This window comes from Pinus tabuliformis, chromosome 1_2, assembly GCF_031772625.1.
Source record: "Pinus tabuliformis cultivar Carrire ecotype Pingquan chromosome 1_2, CPIR1, whole genome shotgun sequence".
Taxonomy (NCBI): Eukaryota; Viridiplantae; Streptophyta; class Pinopsida; order Pinales; family Pinaceae; genus Pinus; species Pinus tabuliformis.
Window position 1 is genome coordinate 238990518 of NC_142298.1, and position 22370 is coordinate 239012887.

The 22370-nt window shown below is 37.2% G+C and overlaps 1 protein-coding gene and 2 pseudogenes across 2 annotated transcripts in view; all 3 read right to left on the reverse strand.

Annotated features, from left to right (window-relative positions):
• Positions 1-7428: 7428 nt before the first annotated feature.
• On the reverse strand, positions 7429-8867 carry LOC149205264 (TMV resistance protein N-like). Its single transcript, XM_089393431.1, has 3 exons — positions 8764-8867; positions 8497-8690; positions 7429-8402 (listed from the first exon to the last, which is right to left on the reverse strand). Exons 2-3 carry the CDS (start codon positions 8625-8627, stop codon positions 7883-7885), a joined length of 651 nt encoding a protein of 216 aa, XP_089249557.1. The 5' UTR covers positions 8628-8690; positions 8764-8867; the 3' UTR covers positions 7429-7882.
• Positions 8868-9867: 1000 nt separating this feature from the next.
• On the reverse strand, positions 9868-12796 carry LOC149205265 (pentatricopeptide repeat-containing protein At2g13600 pseudogene; annotated as a pseudogene).
• A 4413-nt stretch (positions 12797-17209) lies between these two features.
• LOC149205266 (7-deoxyloganetin glucosyltransferase-like) overlaps positions 17210-22370 on the reverse strand; it is a 68614-nt pseudogene continuing 63453 nt past the window's right edge. Inside the window, exons 7-8 of the transcript XR_016253025.1 lie at positions 18418-18541; positions 17210-17798 (exon numbers count right to left, since the gene is read on the reverse strand). The product of XR_016253025.1 is annotated as a 7-deoxyloganetin glucosyltransferase-like (transcript). The remainder of the gene's footprint in view (positions 17799-18417; positions 18542-22370) is intronic.

A 22370-nucleotide genomic window follows, 5' to 3' on the forward strand; every position in this document is an offset into this window, starting at 1 on the left:
CTAAAGGAGTGTAAATCCAATATGCCCCAACCTCCCATATTTTTTGGCCGTGTCAACTTCGAAAGCTTGCTGAGGTGATATTTTATCTTCTCCTTCTGTCCTCCCCATATGAAATTAGCTATCATTCTGTTTAAACTGTTAATAGTAGATGAAGGGATATAGAAAAGGTGTGCCCAATAAACCATGATTTGTAGCAGCAGGGATTGTGTGAGAATGGCGCGACCTCCAATTAATAAGCACCTGTATTCCCATGTAGATATTTTCTTATAGAACTGATTTGGATTACATGACCAGTCGGCCAATCTGTAACCCACAGGTTTCAAATTGAATCCCAGATGTTTGAAGCCCTTCAGGATAGGAAATGCTTTAATGTTGAAAAGATCTGTTAGAAATGTGATTATACCTCCATTCACATCAGCGACATAGAATGAAGATTTTAAATCGTCGATATACATGTCGGTGGCTTTTTGAAATCTCCCAAAGATTTCATAGATACATATCCATGTTGATTTGCACAGTATGGCTGACGGAAGGATATCATCAACAAAAAGATTATGCGACATGAATATATCCCTGCAAATGGGGAGAGGCTTGTATATCTCTTGTTGGATCGCTTTCTTTATGTGTAGGCTCAGAGATTCCATAACTAGAATGAAAAGGAGTGGAGATAGGGAGCAACCCTGACGTAAGCCCCTGGCCGCTTTGAAGAAAGGAGTTGGGACACCGTTAATTAGGACTGCATAATTTACTACCACCACATAGGCCATGATCCATTTGATGCACCTGACATCTAGGCCAATCCTAGCTAGTAGGCATCGAATAAAGCCCCAGTTCACACAGTCATATGCCTTTTTAAGGTCGATTTTAAAAGAGCAACTTCTATTTTCCTGCTATGCATTGAGTGTAATAATTCTTGAGTGAGAGCCACTGCTTCTAAGATATTTCTGTCTTTAAGAAACCCGTGTTGCTCTGGAGATAGATGTAGAGATAGAGTGTTTCTAATTTGAATAGCTATAATCTTTGATATGACCTTGTATAATACGTTGCACAATGAGATTGGACGATAATCTGAAAATGTGGAGGAGAACTTTTTCTTTGGAATTAGAGCGATATATGTTGAGGAGATTTTTTGGCTTATGAAACCCTGTGTTCTCATTTCCTCGACCATCTTTAGGATATCTGTCTTGAATAATTTAAAGAAGTGGATGAAGAAATCGGTGGTCCACCCATCTGGCCCAAGGCACTTGTCTTTCTGGAATGATTTCATTGTTGCCAATAATTCTTCTTTTGAAACTTCACCAAATAGAGCTTTGCTTAGACTTTCATCAAACATAGTGGGGTATGGGTCTATTCCCCATAGAATATCCTCAATATCACAGACAGAATCCTCACTGTAAGCCCTTTTGTAAAATTTCACAGCTTCTCTAGAAATAGCCTCCTGTGAGGAGTGAGAATTTCCTTCCTCATCCTTGATCTCCCAAATAGCGTTTGTATCCCTTCTCTTATTTGCAAACCTGTGAAAAAACTTGGTGTTTTTATCTTCCTCTCTGAGCCATAATGCTCGACTTTTGAGCCTCCAAGAGGCCTCTTCTTCTAATATCTTTTGTTTTCTTTTTTCTAAATCCCATATATGTTTTCTGATGGTGGATGTCATGGAGGGATTTTTAAAAAGTGTAGATAAGTACTCCAGTTTCCTACATATGTCCTTCAGCTCCTTTTTATTGGAGGCCGATTTCTCTTTTTGCCATTTTTTAACCTCCTTTTGAAGAAATTGCAGGCGATCAAGGAATTGCCGAGAAGAGTCATTTTCCTGCATGGGAGATAGCTTCCATGTATCATTTATAAATTTGCTGAATTGACCAACAGCAAGCCATGCACAATTGAACTTGAAAGGATATCCAAATCTGCGTCCAGCATATTTCCATTGAAAAGAAATGGGGCGGTCATCAGATATGAAAGATGGTATGATGTTCATGGTAGGAGGCCCATATCTTTCTGTCAGTCTTTCATGGTAGATAAATTTGTCTAATCTTTTCGCCAGGAAGGAATTGTTGGATCGCCCATTGTCCCAAGTTGGTCCCTGACCAATAGGCAAGATATCAATAAAATTATTTTGTATAATAGATTCCCGAATGAATCTCCCCATCGGATCATATTTCTTTCCATTGCCCCATATTTCGTCATTACAAAAGGTGCAATTAAAATCTCCACCAATTATCAAAGAGTCAATTTCAAGTAGTTCAGAAGAAAGAAGATAATTCCAGAAAGGGTACTGGTTTTTATATGGAGCATAAATATTCAATATGTGAACGGGGTCTGAAGATCCACAGAAATGGGCCAGCACAAGAATGCCAGTGAAACATTGAAAAGCAGCAGTCGTAATCCATTTAGGGTCCCATAATACAGCTAGTCCTCCAGACATGCCCACAGCATTTGAAGCGACCATATGCCATGTTGGTAACATCCGCCTGAAGTAAGAAATGGTTTGTGAGCTATCGTGCATGGTTCCCTGTATAAGAAGCATTTTAGATTTTGAAGAGACAAAAAGTTTTTTAGGGCCAGAAATTTGGGGTCAGCTCCAAGGCCCCGAATGTTCATTGATAGAATGTCGATCATTTGGGAAAATCATTAGGCCGACGTGCTCTAAGAGGCCTTTTAAGAGGAATATCTTCAGCTGCAATTTCTGTAATAGGAATTTCAATTAAGGAAAGATCTCGGGTTGACGAGTCCTGTCTTCCCTTCCTACCCCGAAAGTGTCTACTACCACGCTTCTCTTTGCGGCGGACAGTTATGTTTCTAGCTGAATTAGGGCTAATATTGGGCAAGGGGGAACGATTGGGTCGATGGACAGTTAATGGCTGAAATTTTAAAGACGCTTTTTTAAGGAGGTCAATATCCTGATCAAAAGAATTACGGGGAGAGGTTCGAGGGGATAGTGGAGGGGAAATAGGGATATATGGAGCCTTACCTTTATGGTCAGGTACATGTCCAAGGGATGGAGGTTTAGGGGAGTGAGCTATATATGGAGATTTATTATTTATATCAAAAGAGCGACCAAGTGAGGGGGAAGACGGGAATCTTTGGATGGGTGGAATGTGAGAGGAAGGGGATTGGGGTGATGAAGATATGTATTGAATATGGGCAGACGCAGGATCAATACATGGAGGCTTAGAAGATGCAGGAGGGAGGGGAATCTCAGGGTTTGGTTCCAATGCATGAGGTGGCGAAATATTGGAGAAGCCCGTTACTCTGGCCGATAGGTCAAAAAAGGACAGCGAGGGAGTTTTAGAAACAGTGGAAGAACGGGGTCGATCAGAAAAATAGTTAGAATTACGATTTGTATGGTTCACAAATACAGATCGAGATTGCGGAAGACTGGCAGATCAATCTAGGGAACGGCCTTTCGGCGAGGATAGGACGTCATTAGTTCTGACTGGAGCCCGATAGACCTCCATGGTGTTAGGCCATTCATATGCCGAATTTTCTCTTTCATATGTCGAAACAGGAATATTTACAGCATGGAACTTTTTCTTCTGTTTACCATTGGGGCAACGAGGACAATTACGAAAAAGGTGTCTAGTTTTGTGACAATATGAACACCTAAATGGGACGCCCCAATAATCTAATCGTTGTTGAATTTTGGACAGCTCCCAAGTTAAATCAATAGACTCTGGAAAACCCCCTTTGAATTCCTTTTCTATGAGAATCTAGGCCACCTGCTTGTCTTTTGCCCCAATACACCTAGGATCGACGTATACGAATCGCCCAATAGCATTTCCTATTTTTTCCATAGATTCTTTGGTCCACAGTTCAAGAGGCAGGCCAGGCAATTTTGGCCAAATGTAATTGTTTTGGGGCGTGCAACGAAGCGGATTAAAACCAATAAACCATCTGTGCAGAGCTAAAAAGCTCTTCTCTTTCACCCAGAGTTTCGAATAGATAATTTCCAAGTAACGTACCCAGAGGAAGTGGAAAGTAGATATTTTATTGAAAATGATTAATTAATTCTTTTAACTAACTTTACATTATTTGATAAGAGAGAAGTAGATTAATTAATTCTTTTAACTATTTATTGTATTGAAATATATTTTTTTATAACCTAATATAAAAGAAATATATAATTCCTTCATAATTCTATATAAATAATAAAATAATTAAACATGTATAATTATTTTAATGTTAATATGAAATTTAAATAGAATATCTATAAATATTAATAAAAAAATAGTAATAAAAAAATATTTTATTTCTATTTTAATTAAAATATTTTATTTCAACCTCTTATGCATAAAAATATATATTATGAAAATATAAATTTGATTTAAATTTTAATTTAAAATAATATCATAAAAAATATATTTCATTATAAAAATAATATCATAAAAAAATATTTCATTATTAAAAATAATTAAAAAAAAATTCATTATTAAAAATAATAAAAAAAAAAAAATCATTATTAAAAATAATCAAAAAATATTTCATTATTAAAAATAATCAAAAAATATTTCATTATTAAAAATAATCAATTCTCTCAAAATTAAGATTAAATTGATCTATTAATTTTTCATTTACATACAGGAGAATCTCAAGTTATCATTGAGATAAATAAATCTCTATAGTACATACTTGTTATATCTATATATATATGAATGAAGATCTTTGCTATGATTTATATTACTGTGGCAATGCCATTTTTCCACAACAAATTCTTTTATTAGTATTTAATACATGACCCTTAAATTTTTCATATACTCAATCTTGACTTAAATACACATGAGTGCATTACAGTTCACTTTAGTTACATTTAGAATTAATAACATCACATCAATCACATGATTATTTTTCATATACTCAATCTTGACTTAAATACACATGAGTGCATTACAATTCACTTTAGTTACATTTAGAATTAATAACATCACATCAATCACATGATTTATCCATGGAAATGGTACATATGATAATTAGATTGCCACCAGGAGGATCTAAATAATTAAGTTCCAATGTACTAAGTTAATGTAGGTTCTCCACAAAACATGTATATTGGGAAATGAAATTACAATGAATGATTCTCTATGCAACACACTAGGAATTGGAAATGATAATAATTCTAATAATTCTTTGAATGTATGGTTTTAATCCCATATTGACTCACTAACGTACTGCTCAATCTCCTTGACCTATGTGATACACTAGACTTTGGTTTTTTTTCGAAACTCCTTTGCTTTCTTGATCTCCCATAATCCTCTACCTCTCCCTCCTGGCACAATGTTCTTTAATTTCATGTACCATGTTAACATGTGGTCTAATAGTGGTATACAATTGTGCCACCTTTTTCTATTCATCTAGTACCTATTTAACATTCCAAACTTCTTCACATACAAAAATATGTTGTTTGGGATCCTCCGATCCAACACAGTGAAAGAACGTAATTCGCATAGAAGGATCAACGTCCATTACCATTCTCTACGTAGTTCCACACTATGAAACTTTTGATTGATTTGTTTGGCATCCTAGATCTTGATTGACTACTTCCACTATTCTGATTATTATCACTATTCCCTTCACTATTTGGATTTAATTATAATAACTTACTGGGTGATCTTACTTCTTGACGTAGGTGATAAACTCATCTTAAATAAAATCTCTCTGCTTGTCCTCCATTTATAAGGCCGGCATAGTTCGCCCTAATTTGCAGTAGGTGGTGATATCATACCCAAAAGATTCGCTCTACTAATGGATATACATTCTGCCAGATTGGCTGGATCTGGCTACTTTCTAAATTTAACTTGACTCGACTACCTAAATTTAATGTACTTTAACAAACAACCTCTGTCTGTGCTAAGTTTGCCCTATTTAGCTGTAGGCGGTGATCATACTGGCTCTCCTAGTGGACATAAATTCCGGCAGCTTGGCAAAATCAGGGATTACTTCTTTCAGTCCATCGGATTTATAGAATCGATCAATCCATGCGCTCAGCAATGGCATTTTCTCTGGATCTATTAAAACGCTATCGGTAGCCTTTGATAATCACTGACAATCACTGACAAACCACCCAATGCGATGTCAAGCAAGCCGAGACCTCACTTTTTTTTTCGAGGTAATGAATGCTGTGGAAGCCACCTGTAATCAAGAAATATGTTATATTTACTATCTGTTTTTTTTTATTTTTATTAATACAGAAGCGTTTTTTATTTAAAAAAAATGGCGTTTTTTATTTAAAAAAATTGGTTCCGAGATAACTCATAATATTGAACCAACAACAGAATTTGAAGCCCAGAACCATTCACATTCCGGATTGTTTTCCAAAATGCAGCAAGGTCCCGTATAAAATTACTCTTTACAAGTTTTGTATTTTATGCAACACTTTTTACAAATTTTGTATTTTATGCAACACTTTATACTAGGTATAAAGGATCTTTCCAAAAAATTAATTGCATTTCATTTGGTTTCTATTACATTCTATACCAAAGCTTCCTTTTCATTATGGTTTCTATTACATTCCTAATCAACGCACATTGAACAGCGGAATGACAGCTACAGTATCGGAGAGATACATTAAAAACTTGTTGGCAAGCAAAAAATTTTCAGATGCATATACATTTTTTTTATCTGTTTCTTTCTTTCTTTTTGTACTAGCAGCCTGTTGCTTCTTGGGTTCAAGCCAAAAAGCAGCCTGTTGCTTCTTGGGTTCAAGCCCTAAACGACTCACTATAGGGGATTTGAATCTGAATCTGTGTTGTTTCAACAAACTTATTAACGAATTGAAATGCCCCTGGGGCTACATTTTTTCTCTCTTATCTTTGAACCTTTTTCAATTTAATTTAATAATACATCTACAAAATTAGCAACCGTAAATTTTGAGTATTCTGGACAACAACCAAAAAGGGGAAAAAAAGAAGCATTCTTTACCACACTTTCACTATGGCACCATGTTTCCAATTCGCCACCGTCATTTGTAAAGCTCTCAAATTCCGAATTCGAAGACAAGAAGGCAGGGAAGTGTCTGGACACTTACTCCAGCAAAGCCATAGAACCTGATCCGCTTGTTTCAGAAACTCGGATATGCTTCTCAAACAATTACCTTCGGCCCTCAATAGGTGCAACGTGCTCATATCAACATAAGGCTGCAAAGAGTTGTGGAACGACTGGTCAGGTATTCCTTGAACCCTGTTTATCCCGCGCACCTGAATTATTATCTGAAAACTGTTAGAAAACCATATGGACTTACTCGTAAATCCAAACAGTATTAACAATATATAACTTGTAAAATTTTCAGAACTAACATTTTGATTCAAACACGTACATTTGGTTGTATAACCGCATTACGAAAAAGGCCGTCAGTGGAGCGCCAAAGACGACGATGACATCTCGGAAGTTCTCTATCAGCGAAATCTCTGCCCAAGTCTCTGAGGTGATTGTGCATTTTTATACGGTTTTGACAGTCGATCTCCAGAATACACTTGTACTCTAGGTTCTGCAGATTCAGCTTTCCTCCCCAACCAGATCTGTCCCATATGCTTATGGCCAGATCTTTATCTTCTTCTATGAAGAAACAGGCAATATCTAAGAATATCTCTCTTTCCTGGGTGTCGAGACTGTCGTAACTAATCCTAAGACTGTTTTGTATTTCGGGGGGAAGTACTAAACCCGATAATTTCAGCAATTGGGCTTCCCAATACTCTAAATATTGTTTATAAAGATGAGACCCTAGCACTCTGAGAGACAATGGCAATCCATCACACGCATCCAAAAACTTTGCAACCACTTCTTCAAATCCCGCACGGGGTTTAGGCTCCTGAAAGGCATGCATGCAGAAAAGCCTTTGTGACTGTTCTCTGTCGAGGCCTGACAGCTTGTAAATCAACGAGACTCCGTTGGTTTAAAGAAAATCCCTATTGCGAGATGTAAGTAGGATTAAGCTATCGGAACTAAGAATATCTTTAAGAGGTGAAAATAATGCTTTTAACTGCCTGGAATCATTGATATCATCCAAAATTATGAGGGCTTTATAACCCAAGAGACGATGAGAAAGCTCTGATTTACCTTCAACAATGTTACTAACTGCCAGATCCCCTGAAGTCAAGCCTTGGAGGAGTTTATTTTGCACAGAAATTAAAGAAGTTTCGGCTCTCACATCTTCCAAAAAACAAGATCCACGGTAGGCTGACCTGTTGCGGTTAAAGAACTCTAATGCCAAGGTTGTCTTCCCTACACCACCAGAACCCACAATCCCCACAACCTTGGTCTCCACGCTGGGTCGCTGCTGCAGCATCACTGTTTTCTCAAAATCTTGTAGCTTTTCGTCCAAACCAGTTGGATATTCAGCTACAAACAGTTGAGGCTTTCTAATTTTTTCTTCCACCAATTGAACTACGTTCTCCAGGAGTTTGCCTTCGTCGCTGGTTATTCACAGTAAAACCAAACGTGAGTGCGAAAAACTTCGTTTATCAGTACAATCAAACTATTAGGGACACAGAGACTAAAAGTTCTTACCCATAATATGCCTTTAGCTCCAAACCGCAAGTGTGAAACCTCAAGCAATGCTTTTTTCCAATCTGCAATTCTTTGTTGTGGGTATCTCCTTTTCTTTTCATGACCTCGCAAGGCTTTACCATAGACTCCATTGTTGCCCGCCGCGCAACCAATAAATCTCAAGATTTGACCCAATAGTCCATGTTGCCTGTCATCTCTCCTGATCCGTAGATCACAAGGATTAACATTATAAAAGATTGGAATAACAGTAAGAATGAACTAAATTACCTTATCGTCTACAAAGGCAGCCCAGAAACGAGCAATGGCTCGGTCATATGGATCTTTGGGAATTCTTGCGAACAGGGTTCGATTTCAGGAGCAGCTCGCTCTTAGCTTTGAGATTCTCTTCCGCGTACTGGTAATCGATACCTAGCAAATGCCATGCGAACCCGCACAATGAAGATACCTAGCAAATGCCATGCGAACCCGCACAATGAAGGGACTCGAGTCATACCGAACCGCTTTACCTGCCCCTTTTCTCCCCGTTTTTTTATTTCAGTTTTATTTTAGTTTTCGATCAACGATCGAAATTCGTTCAATCGTCTAACACCATCCATCTAAGGGTGAACAATAAGACACGGGGGCCGCTGGGGGAGTCCATTTCAGATGGGAACGCCTTACGGCGTAAACATAATAAATAGTTAATTACTTAGATGAAAAATGTCTTATTAAAAAAATATGTCCATTAGTGGAAGAACACCCGACTTAGATATTAGTGGAAGAACACCCGACTTAGATATTTATAACGAGCGCCCTCATTGTAGTATTCATCATTCTATCAATTATTTATCTATCAATACATTTATACAATTACGGATTTATTCTATCTTCAAATACAATCAAAAACTGTTTATTTACACCCACATACATAACAGATCCGAAATATAAGTACATTATAAAAAATTCCCTATACCAAAAGCTTTATTAATTTGGAAGTTGGCTTTGAATCCAAATCTCCAAATCCCTACATGTAATAGCGCCCTTTGTCTTTGCTACAAACATCACCATCTTTGGCTTCTTGTCATTATCCAATTGCATGTTTTACTACTGCAATGGTACTTCCATGTTGGTGAATTTTAGTTTGCCATCCCCAAAATTTGCTCATAGAGCTCTCTAAATATATAGTTACCTGTTTATTTATCCATGTTACATAAATATCTTAAAAGAATGGTTCTCTGGTTCTCCCAACCTATGAGTACGTATCTTCCTGTCAATTTAACCGTGCTTCATAACTCTGATAACACAATGGTAAAGTGAAAATATGTTCTGGACATTGAAATGCTACATATATTAAATAGAAAATATAACACCTATTCCTTGGCTACACATCCATGATAGAGAATATAGATAAGCTTGATTGGTAGGAAAGTCATAATCCGCAGAGGAACACTGCTCATCATCACCAATGCAAGATTGCCAACATATATAAGCTTGGTCATCATGCAACCAAAATTTAACGGCTATTCCATGGCTACCAATCATAATTGATTACGTAAATAAGCTTGATTAGTAGGCAAGTCGTAATCCACAGTGGAACACTGCCCATCTTCACCAGTGCAAGATTTGCCAACATGCATAAGCTTGGTCATTATGCAAACCAATGCTTATGGCTTGTTTTACTGGGTTTTTCTTTTTTCACTAACTCAGGGTTCATTCACTCAATGCTCGAGACATCCACAACTATCTCTACAAGAACACAGTTTCTTGTTGAAACAATAGAAACAATGAGCATCCCTCACGACAATCTCCTGCATAAGAAGCTTGGGCATGGACTTCATAGCAGAGTGACAATGACTAGAACTTAAAAAGGTTCTTCTGTACATGTACGACTGTCTTAGGAGAACTGAACATGTTATAAAGTCCAGAGTCCAAATGCGATGACCAGATTTTGCTATGGTGGGAAAGATCGTGATCCTTTTACTCAAAACCATTTGGTAGAAATCCCATGTTGGGTATGGTGGAAACGAACGTCATCCTTTTAGTCCTCAAAACCATTTGGTAGAATTCCCACGTTGGCTGTATATGCCACAGCATTCATCTGATCAGACAAAGTTTCAACTTCGCATAAATTGTTTCTCTTTGTGGGAGTAGTCTATCCCCCTACGAGGAAAGCATGGACCTGTTTGTTAATAACAATCCAACTGCAACCGGGTTTCTTTTTCACCTTCCTTTCTTTCATCCTGTTCCGCACACTGCCAATGTCATCCCACCTACCAGCTGCTGCATAGATGTTTGACAACAGTACATACGGTGCTGGATTTTGGGGATTCAGCTCAATAAGGTGTTGTGCTGCCTTTTCTCCGAGGTCTATATTGTTATGCGTTCTGCAGGCACTGAGAAACGAACCCCACATGTCAGCATCCGGTTTAAATGGCATTTTGTTAATAAGGTCGTTTGCCTCATCCAAGCACCCTGCCCGGCCAAGAAGGTCTATCATACAGCCATAGTGCTCCATTGCAGGAGTAATGTGATAAAATCGAGTCATGACATCAAAGTATTGCCTTCCCTCGTCCACTAACCCTGCATGGCAGCAAGCAGACAAAACACCCACAAAAGTAACACGGTCAGGCTTTATGCCAGTGAATTGCATTTGTTCAAAGAGTTCCAGGGACTCCTTGGCACATCCATTTATTGCATACCCTACAATCATTGCAGACCAGGAAGCAGTGTCTTGTTGGCGCATTCTGTTAAACACCTTGCGTGCATCTTCTGTGCTCCCACATTTTGCATACATGCCTACAAGGGTATTTCCCACAAGCACATCAGAATGAAACCCACTTCTAATTACTACTTCATGGGCTTCACTGCCTCGTTCCAGAGCTGCCAAAGCTGAACATGCAGGTAAGACAATGACAAAAGGTTTCTGTATTCGGTTTTATATTTACCATTTGCATCCGTCCAAAAAGTTTCAGGGCGTTTTCAGCTTGCCCATTCTGTGAATATCCTCCAATCATTGCATTCCACGAGACAACATTAGATTCAGGCATTGTCTTAAACAAGTTTAGAGCCTCTTCAACTTGCCCATTCTGTGCAAATCCAGAAATCACTGCATTCCACGAGATCACATTTCTTTCAGGCATGATCTGAAAGAGCTCGAAGGCCTCTTTAACATATCCATTCTGCACATACATATCCATTCTGCACATACCCTGCAATCATAGTATTCCATGAAACCAAATTATGTCCAGGCATTTTCTCAAACAGCTCCACCGCGTTTTCCACATCCCCACACTGCGCATACCCTGCAATCATTGTATTCCATGAAATGACATCTCGTTTGGGCATCTCTTGAAACAACTTCAGGGCATCCCCGACCAGTCCATTCTGTACATAGCCTGCAACCATAGCATTCCATGAGACAACATCTCGTTGAGGCATTTTGTCAAACAATTCGCGTGCAAACTCAATAAACCCATGTTTGGCATACATATCCACAAGTCCATTTCCCACAAACACATTCGTTTCGAATCCACCCTTACGAATTTCACCATGAACTTCCCTCAGGACTTCCAAATCAGTACACGCCGGGAGAATGCTGGAAAAGGTAAAATGATTGGGCTGTAAACCCATATCTTGCATTTCATGAAAATATCCCAAGGCCTCCTGAGCATGCTCGTGCCGGGCATAAGCTGCAATCATGGCGGTCCACGAGACCACATTTTTCAGAGGCATTTCATCAAAAACCCTGCGAGCCTCTATGAGGCTCGCTAACTTAACGTATATACTAACCAGTTTATTTCCTAGCGAGATATCCTGGCATTCAAATTGCGTTTGAACCATGTGGGCATGGACTAGTTTGGCATCTGGAAGAGATTTAGCATTCAGGCATCCCTGCAACAGAGAATCGTAAGTAGAGGAGTATGGCCAAATCCCATTCTCAACCATGTCCTGCAAAATGCGCAGTGATTCCCTCAACCGACCCTGTTTACACAAACTTTTTACCAACCCATCATTCCCTTCTTTCGTTTTCAGAGTATCTGTTGTAGCTTTGCATCTGTTGGAAATTTCGAGAACTGGTTTCACTGACAACACCATTTTTCTTCTTATGATCGTTTCTCGCTGCCATTGCCATGGCTATTTTATTAGTCCCCCATTACCTGCCGCAAGGCAGCAGGGACCATTGCAACGAGTACGCGTTTGTTCCAATGTATTTCAGGAGCAGGTCTGAGATTCTCTTCCGCGAACTGGTAATCGATACCTAGCAAATGCCATGCGAACCCGCACAATGAAGGGACTCAGAGTCATACCGAACCGCTTTACCTGCCCATTTTCTCCCCGTTTTTTTATTGCAGTTTTATTTTAGTTTTCGATCAACAATCGAAATTCGTTCAATCGTCTAACACCATCCATCTAAGGGTGAACAATAAGACACGGGGGCAGCTGCGGGGGCAGCTGGGGGAGTCCATTTCAGATGGGAACGCCTTACGGCGTAAAAATCAAGAAACTAGTTAAAGGCAAGGTCCAAAAACAATAAACGAGTAAGGAGTCAATTGTCAACATATAAAATTGAAAATCAAAATCAAACAAGTTAAGACGTTAATTCTCAAGATATAAAAAACAAGTGTTGTAACGAGATTGTTGAAGAATGATGATGATTAAAATATAGTGTCATAGAAAGTTTGGTAGGATTTTGAATCTTAATACTATTTTCGGAAATTTTGTTTATAGCTATTAAGGTGTAAGATTTCAGTTGTTGAGGAGTTTTTGATGATATTTCTATGGTAAAAATAAAATATGATTTAAGTATTTTTATTATCATTTTTTTTTAATGTTCAAATTTTTAAATTTTTGTTGTCTACCCAAAATTAATATCTTATAAAAAAATGCCTTAAAATTATAAATTTATTATTATATTATTAAAATGTAATTTATGATAAAAAAAATTGTTTACCATATCTTATTATAATTATCTAATTTAATTAATTACCTTAAATATATTAAAATTTAATGCAATTCTTTATTACAATTATTTATAATAATATAATTAAATATATATTTATATTACTTTAAATAATATTATAATGTGAGTTGAATTTAAATGTAAGTTACATGCCAAATATAAAAATTAATACAAATTAAGCCCATGGGCTAGCTTAATTTGGGTTTGCTTTGATAATCAAATATTATATTCCATGAGACTCTAGATTCGAACCCCTTATGGGTCAGCCAACAAAATAATAATAATAATAAACTAGTAATATATTTTGAACGATTATTTTAAGGATCTTGGATGGGGTGCTATCCGAGCGAAAAGGTGGGGATGGTTTATCGTCTTTCCACCTTGCAAAGACACTGACAAGGTACCCAGATGCAACTATTGGTTGTTTCCCTATCACATTGGATCATGTCATACCAAATTGCTTCACTTGTTTCTCATGCAGATACCCTAGTACTTTTCAATTGACGGCATTTTCGCATCAAAATTTCCAAATCTAAAACTTGACAAAAACTTCCCCATCCAAGACTTACCATATTGTACTATTCCATGTTCATTTTGACATCTCAGTACTCAAGTAGCCCAATACGGACCCCACAAGGGTTGACCTTTGGATATGCACTATTTTGGCACAAAACCTTCATTTTCAGCCATTTTGGCCAAAAAAGAAATACACAGGAAAACCTCATCAGACGGGATCTTGGTACGAATCCCAAGACCTTTGGGTTTGTCAAGTCAATACACCATGGACCAATCGTGCATTGCGACATGGTCCTTCTTCCAACTCATTTTTTTCATGTCTCATTGCCACATCATGTCGAATCCTGAACTCAACTTTCATATATAAACTACACTCAAGTTTCTGGTGCTCTTGTACCCAGTATACTCAAGCACTACTAATCATGTCCCATACTCACTAATCTTGGTTTAATAATCATTAATCATGGATTAGGGGCCAAGATTAAGGAAACAAGATCTCATGACAAAGTCATTTATTTTAGTTATAATATTTTTCGCCAATTTATATACTTCCCTAAGTCTTCTAGGAAATATACTAGATTATCCCTTCAACTTATACTAGGCCCCTTTATTGCGTATTGATCACATTCATCTGCCACATTGTGTTAGACCCTTAGCTACTTCTTGATCTTGGTTCGATTCCCCCTAATATTGATGTCTATGAATTGCATAACTTGACATCATTGACAACATATACTACCAACATAGGGACCCTTGTAACCATACCTTTAAATGATTATTTTGTCATTAGAAGGTGTTGAACTCTTTTTCGGAAAAGAAATGAGAGTAAAATTTTGAGTTACAACATTGTGCATGTGGCTATGAGTTCATACTTTCTTTTTTTTCAATACACCATCCATACTGACATGGAACTGTTGTTTAAAGGAGAATGGAAATATGTTCCTTTCACTTTCTATGTGTTGTTTTAATTAACATTCCTTTGCACCTTCCAGGGAAATTACTAGTCTTAGTGTTTCTCTTGTCATGAAACATGGAGACAAATGTAACACAATTCTATGTATTCTTATCATTGATGGGCATGGGACAACCATAAATCCAATCTCAATTGTGTATATGCACAAAACTATCGTCAATATCCTTCATATTTCTATCATCTCAATTATGTAAAGAGATATTTCAATAGTTAGTATTATATATATGGCATATATTGAGGCATTTCAAATTAAAATGTTTCTCCCAAAAAATACTTTGCTACTCAAGGACACTCATCACCTCGCTCTCTTAGTCATTGATAAGGAAATCTCCTCATATGGTGCCCAATGAAGGGACAACCTTCTACATGTTCTTCTAAATCATAGATTTCAATGTTTCTTTCGAGAAATAGATCAAACATGAAGTAGACAAACTCTCAAATACCAAAATACTAGAAAACAATTTTCATTAGGTTAGAATTAATTGAAATAATGAGGATTTTTCACAAGCTTTTTCAAGTTTGTGCAATCATGAGAAAGGAAGTAACTATGACTAGTGATGCCCGATTTATCATGAGATTCAAAACATTTGAACTTGAATTTTGTCTTTTCAAATCAAAATATTTAGAAGCTTCAATACAAAAAAGAATCTATAATTTGTAAATAGACTTTGTTACGATAACTATGATTCAATACCATGTTACAAGACCATGGGTGAATAAGCAGTTTATAAATACAACATATCCAAAAAAGTCATATATATATATATATATATATATATACACTCCTAACCTGTGGCTTAGCTTGGGCCACACCAACCCTTAGCATGGTTGGATTTTTACCCACAAGTTTAGAATTAGTGTCTTTTACGCCACTAAATGTCTTAACAGAAGACCCTCTCACCATCTACTCAACACCTCATAAGCTAATTATAAATACAATTTAAAATAAATTATATTATAAATAAAAAATAATAATATTGCAATATCAATATAACATTTATGTTACATGTTGAAAAGCTAGTGTAATATTGGGGTTTTATATACTTTTACATATTATTCATTAGTGATAATTTCTCTCATAACTCCTTGTACTTACACATTGTTTCTCAAGATACTTGAGAACTTTTGGAGAATGGTTGAGTATGATTTGCAAAATATTTGAATTTACATAAATAGTGACTATACATTATTGCACAAATCATTGGCTAGTTTGATCTTATTACCTAAATTTTGTGCAAAGATTTCCATAAATTTTGGTGGACACTAAACTTTAATTTGCATATTTAATTTTTACTTCTACCTAAATTTGTAAAAATAATTGCATAAAATATGGTGCACAATATTTACCTAAATATAAAAAATGTCTAAAGTAACTCTTGGACGAATATTTATCTACATTTATCTATCATCTCTTTTTATTCTCACAATCTAATTTTAAATTAGTGAAAAAATAATAATATCAATCATCCCATCTATATTTTGTATAAAAATTTGCCTAAATTTTAATGAACACTATATTTAATAAATTTAAATATTTACATTTTTATTCCTACTTAAATTTAAATTTGTATAAAAAACTAGATAAATTATAATAAACAAATTTTTAAAAAATTTCAACAATAATGTTTAACTGACGCCTATTAATATACATGAGTAAACTAATTATACAATAGTTAGCAAAAATTAAATTGTTAAGCTTTCATTGCAAATGAAACTCACCATTCAGGCCTTGAGCGTTATACCTGGCGGGCAATACAATACAGTAAATTTAAAATTGGGGTTCCATTCCAAAGCACAATTTATATCCAGAGGGCATATAGAACTCTAGCCTAGATTTATTCTGGAGTAGTCTGTTGCGGTTGAAGAATTGCTGGGAAGGTTAAAAGTGATTTGAGTTCTGTAAAAATATTTTTAAATTTTTTACAAAGGTGGTGTTTAAAATAGATTCAACAACATCAAAAATTTAGATAAATAGGAAGAAAGTCAAAAATGCTCTGAATCCTAGTAAAAAAATTTAAAAATCTTATAAAAACAATATTTGAATCATCATATGATGAAAATAAATTCAGCACCAACAACAACTTTTAAAGCACTTAAAATTATGAAATTTAACCATTTTTATTTAACAAAAATCCCTTCAAATTATGAGCAACATTTCCATAAGAGTAAAAAAGACGACTTCGGCATTCATTTTCATATAAACAGCGGAATCTGTTATGAGAAGAGACTCTCTTTTAAACTCGAAACTCTTAAAGTGTGCATCCATAAAATTGATATATTAATTCTAATTTAACACAATCACAATAACTGAAATACAGGTTGAAGGAGGGCAATACTGTCGAAGTTTTACTAAAATAAGCAACTCTCTTAATTATATAAAATAAGCAACTCTCTTAATTATATTTTCAGAGGCGTGACATATTCAAATTGCATACAGAGATTACACATTTAATGATGGTGTGATGCCTACAGAGATTACAGATTTAATGATGATGTTAGGTCTACAGAGACATGATTTCGGAGACGAACAGGTTTAGATTCTTTGTGGAGGATCCGCCCTCGGCCACCGCTGCTCTGACAGCCGCCTTCAGTTCTCCGACTCTCTCTCTCAATTCCTGCCCCGTTTCTTCCATCATTAACATTTTCACAATTCTTTCCACGTCCTCTCTTGTGACCAGCCAATTCTGGTCGATTCTCTGCGGTGCCTCCAATGCGATCTGGATCTCGTCCACCACAAACTTTGAGTTGAAGTGCTGCTCTGCATACAGCGGCCATGCAATCATGGGAACCCCCATCGTCGTCGTCTCCAGCACGGCGTTCCATCCGCAGTGCGACATAAAGCCCCCTGTAGCAGGATGCGCCATGAGTTCATTTCAAGATTGTCCTAACCCACCATTCTGTTGTGAAATTCTTGTCACGGAAGAAGCATTTGAATTTTTGGGCACCCACCGGTCTGTTGTGAAATTCTTGGCGTGGAAGAAGCATTTGAATTTTTGGGCACAGAGATAGCATTGAAGGCATATCTGCGAAGAAATCTCTGGAGCTGTACACTTGCCAAAAAATAAATGGGCCTGTCCCTTCCTCGACGTTGCTGAAATATCCAGTGGTCACGTCAGTATTTTCTGGTGGAGGCTGGAGTCATTTCCCGGCCAGAGCGCTGCCGTCCCGTTACATGCCATGCATGTATGGTGAATATGTATGGTGAAGATGCTAGGCGATTGCTGGCCGACTTGAGGTCCCATCATAGCACTCTTAAACCGCATTTATGACCCAATAGCATGGGTTTTATTTGTTGCCGTTTAAATGTACCGGCGAGACCGAGGAGGACGGAAAGGACTCATACATCGGCACCTGATTGGGCTAGGACCACCTCTGAACCCTCTGAAAGCGGGCAAACAACTTTCTACTCAAATGCGGCAAACAATAAATCCCATGCTATTGGGTATTGAATGCCCTCTAAGAGACAGTATTTAATGCACTCCAAGAGATTGACGGGACAGCCCTGGTCGATTCCTCCGCCTCCGCTTCCGCCTTGATCGCCACCGCCACCACCACTCCATAGGAACGCATGCGGAGGCATGCGTAACACAAGACGCGAGCTCCATCGATGTTAAATACTGTATACGAAATGAAGACATCAGGTGGAGTCAGTATTGTACGCATTAATACCATTTATTTATATTCAAATTCAAATTCGAAATTTGAACTTTGAACTTGTAAACCCGCTCCGCCCCGCCCAAATTCAAAATTTGAACTTATAAACCAGTAGCGACGACAAACGTGGGTCAGAGGCATTCAGGCCTTTCTGGAACCTTCAATGAACCTTCAAGGCACCCCCCGTTTCCCTTTTCTATAAGGGGGAGGAGGAGGGGCGAAAGGCTCTGTAGCTTTATCTTTTACAGAAATGGGCGTTGCACAGGTTGTGATTCTCCTTCTGGTTGTGTTTTTGGGATGTTCCTTTTGCCACTGCATTCGGTCTCACTGTCCTCAAGATCTTCTCAACGTCGAAGCCTCTCAAGATGACTTCAATTGAGTCGATTTACAGCGGGTTTGCAATTTTTGTATTGCTTTTCTGTTTCAGTATTGGTTCTCTGTTATGTTTCAGTACAGGTTGTGATTCTCCTTCTGGTTGTGTTTTTGGGATGTTCATTTTGCCACTGCATTCGGTCTCACTGTCCTCAAGATCCTCTCAACGTCGAAGCCTCTCAAGATGACTTCAATTGAGTCGATTTACAGCGGGTTTGCAATTTTTGTATTGCTTTTCTGTTTCAGTATTGGTTCTCTGTTATTGGGCCCAATACAGTATTGATCTAAGAGCTTAACATTATTGGGTTTCTTCTTAATATAAAGTTCTTTATATGTCGTGAAAGTGCCTGAGATCGAACCTCTGTCGACATGACCGAGTTGTGACCTGTAGGAACCTTATTTGTTAGTTAGAGGCTGCCTTCTTTCCTAGCTAGGTCTCAATACTTTTAAATAAATAAGGTTCAAACTCGATTTGTGCTCAGAGGCTTCCGTGGAGTATTAAATTGACAAGTTATGGTCCCATGAATATTCTATTTTGCAGAGAAAATGTCATGAAATCAATTACCAAGGAAATTTCTTCGTGAGACATTTCACATTCATACAATCTAATCGAATCAGCTTCGTTTGCTAGTTCGGTTACTCTTTGGTGGGAAGGAACAAACATAACCATGACTGAAACTCATGTGATTATAGGGGTAGGCTTCGGTGGGAAGCAACAGACATAACCGTATCATCGACGGAGAGAGTTATAATTTTGTAACTTTAATTTTAACATACCAACAAGTCAAAGTGTAGAGATTCTCTTGGTGTTCAATAATGCATATTTACATTGGAATTGTAATATGTAAATAAAGAACATAGATTTTTGAATGCAACTGTGACTCATAGTGTAGAGCCTTATAGAGAAAACTAGGTTATCAAGACTGAAACATCTCACTTTTGTCAAGAAAATTTTACACTAAAACAAATTCGCAATTTCAAAATATACAAATTAAAATAAAAGACATCTATTAATAATTAAAATAATTGATTATATTTTTTATTTTTAAGATTTTTTTCCTCTACAAATATATTAATGGTTAGGAATTTTAAATTAATTTTTGTTTATTAAAATTTATATGGGATATTCAATTTTAATGGTTAGGAATTTTAAATTAATTTATGTTTACTAAAATTTGTATGGGATATTCCATTTTAATGGTCAGGAATTTTAATTTAATTTATGTTTACTAAAATTTATATGGGATATTCAATTTTAATGGTTAGGAATTTTAAAATAATTTATGTTTACTAAAATTCATATAGGATATTCAATTTTAATGGTTAGGAATTTTAAATTAATTTATGTTCCCTAAAATTTATATAGGATATTCAATTTTAAGAAAGTAAGAAATTAGTTAGAATTTTTTATTTTTTATTATTTTTATATTCAATAGAAATCAGATTTTTTTTTAGATTACTAGAATGTCATTCATCAAAACCTCAACACTGTCCATAGTATGACAAATAGTTTGAAAATTAGATGGAATGTGAGTTTAAGATAGACAATCTAAGAGAGTGATTTTCATCTTCAACCATCTTAGGATCACACAGGTGGCATTCATCCCATGGTGTTTGCGGAATTGACCAATGCCCACTTTCACTATAAAGCTCATGAGAATTAGATCTAATCTTTGCAACATTGATTTTCTTAACACTTATCCACACAAAGAAATTTTTGTTTTCAAGATTGGGGTTGATCACTTCCTTATAATATCTTAGTTTCCTTTTTTCGCTCTAGCTCTTTACCTCCTTACATTTTCTCTTTAAATTTGGAACTAATAATATTTTTAATCTACAAGATGATCTCTTTTATTCACCGATGGTCTAGCCATGACTGTGCCTTATGCCACCCTCGCTTTAGTCAAAGTTGGGTGTTTTGGTTAGAGTTAGAAGCATTTTTATGAAACCCCTTGGCATCCATGTTGTATAACTTCTTCTTCTTCTACATAACATATCTATTCATAACCATGCTTTCAATGTGGGGAAGACTTGCTTCAATCATGAGGATATAGTAGGGAGTATTTCGTTAAATATTGAGGTGGTAGGCTATACATTGTTTTATGATTTGTTGAATCTTCCCCCACGATTCTCTGGATAAGTTGTGATCCAAACCTCCATCCACATAAAAAAATAGGAGTGACAAGAGTCTTAAAGAGGAGCCTCCCTTTATCCCAAATCCAAAGGCTTGTCATCTTACAACTGTCTTCAACCCAATAGTAAGCTTTCCAACATCCATTTTTCCTTTTCTCAATGTTATAATTCCAGTTGAGCTAATGATGGATGTCAATTCCCAGATATTTGTATGAAGGAGTTGTTGTCATAAATTAAATCATCATAAGTGATCTTTTCAAAACTTTATATTATTTATTCTATGAAGGAATTAAAAAAATACATTTTACAACTAATAGTAAAGATTTTATAAATCTAACCCAGATGGAGGTGACAACCATGATAGTTATGATGATTAGATGGTCTGGCGGCAAGGGGACTGGACACATGGCCGCTTGCGTTCCCTCCCATGCCAGCCTGCAACAAATTCACGGCGGTCTGCAAATTGCATTAAATGGGTACTCTGGCCGAGAACTACCCATTATTTGCACAGCTATGGATGCCCCAAAATTTATTCATGCTCCCAACCCCCCCCCCTGCCATATGCCCTCCTCAAGCAGTGCAACCCTGTTCTTGAACTGTTACTGGAAGCTGATGCTAGTTGCTCAGTTGTGTAGACCTTGGTAACAGGAATCATTTCTCCCAAACAAGGCTCTGCAATTTGACTCCAGCTTAGAACTCCCTCTCTCATCCTCTGCCCAACCATTCAGCCAATTTCTCCATTGATAGCGCTGCTTCGAACATTTCCATGGCTCGCATCTATCACCAAATGCATAGCAGAAGAGGAGGTAGCTGTGGTGGTGGCGTCCGCACTCCTACAACGCCTAGCCCAGACTCTGCTTCCCCCTCCCCTTCCCCTAACATCCATAATCCTTCTCGCACCTTCCTGGGTAGGTACCCTAATACCCGCAGTGGTCGAGGACACGCTCTGCTCCAGGGGGCTAGTCAGAGAAACGCTGCCATCCATACAGCCTCCTTTCCCCTCCCCCCTAAACCTGCTCCTCACTCAACTCAATTTCGGTTTCGCAACACCCTGAATCGGCCCACTAGCTTAGGAGCGTTCGCGACCTTGGTAAGCAACCGCTGGAAGAGGGGGTTACCACCCTACTTGGCAAGGAGATGGGTGGCAGTCAACATGCTGCAGAAGGTAGAATTGAACACACACAGACTCTAGGAAGTCGAATGGGAGTCACGTTCCACCTGCATGTAGCTGCTGGCAGCTCCGCTGGCCTTCCTCCTGCTCATGGACTTCTCACTGGCATGTCAACA

Bases quoted from the DNA above. Each gene is read 5' to 3' on its own strand.
- LOC149205264 (XM_089393431.1), bottom strand. From the start codon at position 8,627: ATGGAGTCTATGGTAAAGCCTTGCGAGGTCATGAAAAGAAAAGGAGAT. The intron at 8,403-8,496 runs GTAAGAACTTTT...GTGAATAACCAG, and splicing joins GAGCTAAAGGCATATTATGG to CGACGAAGGCAAACTCCTGG.